Source organism: Bidens hawaiensis, unplaced genomic scaffold, assembly GCF_021521415.1.
Source record: "Bidens hawaiensis isolate Kalapana, Puna unplaced genomic scaffold, B.hawaiensis_p1.1 tig00034994_1, whole genome shotgun sequence".
NCBI classification, from domain to species: domain Eukaryota; kingdom Viridiplantae; phylum Streptophyta; class Magnoliopsida; order Asterales; family Asteraceae; genus Bidens; species Bidens hawaiensis.
The window spans coordinates 222455-228948 of NW_027496064.1; the positions used below are offsets into that span (position 1 = coordinate 222455).

Here is a 6494-nt window from a genome sequence, read left to right on the forward strand (position 1 = left end):
GGTTAGATAAAAAGTTAAGACTACGTTTTCAAACAATTGTGAACCTTTATAACCAAAGTTACTGTTAGAACTTAGAACCTAAACATGTTTTTCAAGTTATAAAAGCGTAAACCACATAAAACAAATGTTTGAATTAGGTCCAAAGTTTCGTTGTGTAACTTCAAGCTTTGATAACAAGCTTAAAATGAATAGCCCCAGACTTGGCAGTTGGCCTCTCTTTCTACATGCTAAGGGATATTCAAATATGTACCAACTTAATCACTATAAACCAGAAAACATATCTTACATGCACTAAAACCAAAGCTCAGATTTTGCCACTATATGCTCTTAAATGCATCTAAAATTAATCAATTATAACTAGAAATAGCGAGTAAATTTTTGGTTTGAACCATCTTAGATCGCAGCTGCAGTCATCCATCTAAACTAAATAATAGCAAAATTCCAATGTCAAATAGAGCATCAGCGGACATTTCACAAAACAATGGACTAGTTACAATCGCGCTCAATAAGCAACAAAATCCCTTGTAAGGATTCTTAAAAAAAAACAAAGATACAGAACTCCAAAAGTTAAAAAAAAAAAAAAAAAAAAAAAAACTTGATATGTTAACTTAAACAACTGTTAGGATACTCTGTAAAACTACTAAAGCTGATGAACACAGATCATCAAATTCGGATAGGTGATAAAAAAAACAACAATCATGAACCAATTACCTCTTAGGTTTAAAGCTAAACCAAACAGGGTTCTTGTTCCCGCTTAGCTTCAACAATCGGATAACCCGTAATCATCTACATAATTTGACATATTTTATGTCCCTGATCATTGTTCTTACAAAAACGACCTACACAATTATCCCAATCTAGTATTTTTACACCAAGTAACTAGCAATTCAATTCAGTAACAGCATTACTCAAACAAACTTAAGACTTCCAATCGCAGTAGTCGATTCAAATACTTGTCCAAACTCCAAACACCCCTTAATTAACCCACCAAAAGAAAACCATAACAAGATTAACAGAGTAACCACACACCTGATTCATATAAAACGCCGGGAGACAATTAAAAAACAGGATCCCAACTGGGAACACCTTCCCCTGATCTGGGACCTTTTTTTTGTAAAAAAATCCCGAACAAATTGATCGGGGAACCGGAGATACCTATTTATCATCTTATAACAGATCAAACCAAAAAAACCAAAGCATCTAAACATGAAATAGATAATTATAAGATAACACAGCGTAACATGTAACAACAGTCCATGACATGATAATAATAAAGTTAAAACATCACACAATCACAATCATCATCCAATACACAAAACAAAAGCACCAGAACATAATATAAAAAAGCAGCAGCAGCAGCTCACTTCTTCAAGCTTCCACGAACACCCGGACGCGGCTTGGACTCCACAACAGGTGCAAGCACAGCGTGAAGGTTAGTAATCTTGGATTCATCGTACGGCAGCTTAGGGTGCTTGGACTCGTGGTGAATCTGCATGGTTTTGATGTCGGGTGCGGTGATCTTGCAGTGAGGGCATTCGAATTTGGCGTGGCCGCCTTTCAATTGGCCGGTCCGATCGGCCACTCCGGCCTTGCCGCCGCCTCTGTTGGTGGTGGCCGCGTCGACCTTCGCCTGGATTTCCTTTGCCGTGTGCTTCTTCGGCTTCGCTTTGCCGGTCATGGTTAAGAATAAGAAGATGCTATTATTATTATTAGGGTTAGGGTTTGGGGTTCGATTCAAGAGGAGGATGAGGAAAGGGGGAAAAAGAGGGGAATGAAAAGGGGAACAAGTAATGAATGCCGATTGGTTGTGTAATTTATGGACCTAAATATTCATAATAACAATAATAATAACAATAATAATAATTAGTATTAGTATTAGTATTAGTATTATAAAGTTTAAACCCATAAGAACAACCCGTTCCATAAACTTTTGTAATGTAAAGGAACCCGTTCCATAAAATTTTGTAATGTAAAGGAAATTTTATGTAAGGAAATTATATTTGTGGATATATTGTTGATATCAGATAAATTTTTAATATTCACTGAAAGTGGTTGTAAGTGGAAAAGAAAATAAATATAATGACAAATTTTGTTGTTTTGTTGGTTCCATAAATAATTGGATGACATATTTAAAAGGTCGGTTTGACCGTTTTTAGAATGACCAATTTGGGTATTTGTAAAAGTGAGAGGCTAGTTAAGGAATGTGGTTGATCAAAAGGGTCATTTTGGTTATTTTTACTTAAATGTATAAAGCTCAATTTTTGTTTATCCATAATCAATTTTAGTTATTGGGCCTAAACTGAATCTAAAACTAAAAAAATAACATTATGTTACGAAACATCCATATATTACCACGTTCACTAGTAAATGACCCCCGCGCTTCGCGGCGGGTTTATGTATGTAATGATTTGCTAAAACAAATAAACAAATTGAGTAACCACAAACGAATTTACATGAACATAATCAATTAGCAATAACACGACTTGCTTTACCAGTTGAACTAAATGCAAAATATGTCAAATTTTGTTGCTAACCTGAAAGTTACATTTAAAAGTGTTTACTTTCTTCGGAATTAAAAAATGTTGCAAGGATGCTCCTTTTGTGATGTTAAGGCATGGTCTTATCTTGTCTGGTCTCAAAACACCGCGCTATCATCTATATAATCATGCAAAGGTACAACATTATGTTCACTTGTTCCTTGCATCTCATAGGCCGAGCTACTTAATCAATTGATGAGAATTTTATTGAAACTAAGCCTTTGATGGATCATCGTCGATGAAAACAAAAGAATGAACACCCTCTTTATTATTACTTTCATTAATATTCTCACACTCTTAACCTCCTTGTTTCTCTCTATGATGAATATCCGGCTCCTTTACGGTATCTTGTGTGTACATGTGTCTTTAAGTGTGGGTTCACTTTTAATACAAATAAAATAGTTAAACAAATGATAGATTTAAGACTTATACTCCGTATAAGTCTTATACGCCACAACTTATACGCCCTTAACATAGATTTCTAACATTTTAGCTCGTTTAGCAGTACAAGACCTAGCATTAGACATTTTTGCACTAACAAACTCCCCCTTGGATAGTGCTAGGTCCTTGCATCTTCAATCAATCCTAAAATGCTTCTTACGATAAGCTTTCCTGGCCTTTTCAAACGACGGATTCATTGATTTTTGTTGTGAAGTTGGACGAGGTACTCGACTTGGCATATATTGAAAACGATTCCATGAAGCCTGAGTAATCCTCTCCTGACGTTCAGCCTCAAACTCCGCCTCAATACGCTCTTGTTCAGCACTAACTTCTCTCCAATTAGTTTCCCAACACGTTCAGAATGTATCTTCTTATCAAAACATAATTCAAAGACCTTCTGGAACTGATTAGCTTGAGTTTTCACTTTGTCGTATGTACACTGTATCCTGCTCGAATGTATAACTTCTATGTATTTCTGAGAGAAATTTACCAACCACATAGGATCATACACACGTATCATATCATACTTCTTCTCTCTACAATCCAAATATATACTTGCTTCACCAGTTAATGCCAAGTACGCCCATCAAAGGAAATAAGGATGAAAATCCTGTTTCATTGGGTATAACGGTATAACACGTAGTGAATCTGGTCGTGCATATCTCAAAGTTCGTATCAACTCTCTTTCAGGATTCTTTCTACCCCTTGACATAAACACTCGAGGTACCTGAGGTGTCCACTTCTTGATCCTCTTTTTTGCTTCATTTACCATAAACTCCCAAATATCCTTCACAAGACCACTTTTCAGCTTGTATAGTAGGTCATAATGTGTACAAATGTCATACACATCAAACCATGGTAACGACTTAAGCTCCATCAAACTATTGAAGTATTAAACTCCAAATAGTCTACGTATAGCAATCTTTCGAATTTTACACAAATAAGCTATACTTATGCACTTCCCCAATGCCACGTCTTTTTGCGTTGTCTTGTAATATTTCACCGGATTCAAGTATACTTGTTTTGTTTCAACAGTGTGTTCAGAATACCAACCCTTCATCTCCTCCTTAGTGAATTTCTTCGGTTGCTTCAAAGGATCTGGTTCCATTTCAATTTCTTCATCGAATACCTCATTAAAGGCATCAAACTCCTCTAATTCTCCAACATATTTAACAGAATCCGATCTCTCACCAAATACAACATCTTGATTCAACCAGTCTTCATTAATACTTTCCTAACCTATATCTCTCTCAAAATCAAAAGTTAGATCATCCACAGATACGTCTAACATCTTTTCTAGTTCAAATCAATCAATAAGTACCTCTCCTTCTTCCAACTCATCCACCATATTTGATATTCTGAATTTCGAAGGATCAAGATCTTCAAATTCCTCCAACGGTTTATTAGTGGAAGTATCTTTAGTTTCAAACTCCTGCTGTGGTTCGTCAGTTAGAACGTCACCACCATCAGAGTCAAACTTTTTATCAGATTTCCCAGACATAGCACCAGCACCACCTTGTGGATCATCATCATCATCATCATCCAGATCATTAAAATCATCAGCTGAGTTGCCAAAATCCAACTTTTCCTCATCTTCCTTTTCTTCTTCTTCTTCGTCTTTCTCTTCCTCAACAACCTTGGTTTCCTCAACATTCTGTTCAGCAAGTAAAACCACAGTTTGAGCAATATCTACCACGGGTTCATCCACCTGCATACCCATATCACTAGATCCCCCAGCCTGCACAGAGGCATATTCTTTAACGACATCATCAACAATGATAGGATCTTCAACTTTAGACTTTCCTTTCTCAGTTGCTTTTTCATTATCATACTCAACACGAAACATTCCCTCAGCAACACCAATATCACCTCCATAAACTCGTTCAAATAATTTGTCACTCGCTTCAACACGATCAACTTTTGAGTTAAGTCTAATACCGAGCTTCTTTTCAATGATAACAAAATACTTCATGTGCTTGTACAAAAAATCATCCTATATCTTTATCTTTCTTTCACTTTCATCCAAACTCTTCTTGATTTCAAGATTTTCAGCTCTCAGTCTATCGTTTTCCTCAGCCAAGCTTGTAATCCGAACTCCTTTATTATCAACTTTGTCTTTCAACATATTGAATTCAACCCTTGACAGTCATCCAACAACAAGTAAGCATCAGAATAACTCCCAAAAGATTGTTGTGAAACATTAGGATCGACTTTAGGAGTTTCTTTGGGAAATGGTTCTTCAACCGCTGCTGTAGATCGAGGAATAAACTTTTGAGTAGTTGCAGTCTTCAAAAGTTTATCAATTGCATCATTCAAACTCATTTCAAATATAAGCGTCTTTTTTAGCTTCAACAATAACATCAGCCTTGGAAGTGACATAAGTCTTTTCAACATGTATCTCTTGATCTTTAGCTACCTCAACATTCAAATCCTCTAGTTCATCAACCAAACTCAAATCAATTTTAGTCCTTTTAACCATATGTTTGATACGTTTCTTCTTTGGCTTGCTTGACTCGGGCTCATATGTATCATCTCCATCAAATTTCTTCTTTGAGCGCTTCTCCTTCATCCACAAATCATACAATGCACGAGGATCAACCAATATCCTCCTTCGAGTCTCAGAATTAGACTTTTCTTCCTCACCATCTGGATCAATAGTGTATTCAGTACCAACAACATATGGTTGTTGTGCAACAGGAGCAGGAGGTGTTACTTGTTCAGCTTTAACAGCTCTCTTCCGCTTCCTATTGGATCTTTGAGAACCCTCAGCCTCATCAGCAAGTTCAGCCTCAGTTTTTACAAACCATCTGTAAGTCCCGAATCTGGATCACTACAATATGATATCAACACAAACACGATGTTTGTGCGGAATCCAAACACCGTGGTGATTCAAGAACAATAATACGAAATAATAATGAACACGATGTAAAAACTGAGGCTGAAATTTATTTTAATCAGAAAAATTAAAAAAATTACAAAAATATGTCTGTCTTATTTTATTTTATTTAATTGTTTTCAAAAATATTTTGGTTGATCTTTCTATCAAAGTTGATTGTTCCTTCAATACTGATTTCTTGCAACGGAAGCATATGAAGTATCTGAGATTCAAATTGGATGATGTTATCAAAAACGGGGAGACGGTAGAGTATTGGATGCAGATGCTGAAGTTGCTGATCACTGAAGTTGCTGATTATGTTCTAGTAAAGATTCTGAAGATCTTGAAAGCATCAGTCTAAGGGCAAGATTGTTGGGTCATAAATTGGTTAGACTGACGCGTATCAAAAGGCCATTACATGATCAAGACTAAAGTGATGCAAACGAAGACGTGTTAAAGAATTACATTGGTGCAATACCGAAATTCGGTTAGGCTAGTTTGAAGTAAAATAAACAAGAACGAAGCTATAAACCAAGGGGGGAGATTGTTGGGTCCATATTTGGTGGTTTGTACTTAGTTATGTGTTTATTGGGATGGGCTACGGGTTTGCTATGTAAACCGAGAACTATAAAGAGTTCTCG

The 6494-nt window shown here is 36.1% G+C and overlaps 1 protein-coding gene across 1 annotated transcript; it reads right to left on the bottom strand.

Annotated features, from left to right (window-relative positions):
- Positions 1–1202: 1202 nt before the first annotated feature.
- Positions 1203–1767, bottom strand: LOC143586819 (protein METHYLENE BLUE SENSITIVITY 1). Its single transcript, XM_077068283.1, has one exon. It carries the CDS (start codon positions 1676–1678, stop codon positions 1361–1363), a length of 318 nt encoding a protein of 105 aa, XP_076924398.1. The 5' UTR covers positions 1679–1767; the 3' UTR covers positions 1203–1360.
- Positions 1768–6494: the final 4727 nt, after the last annotated feature.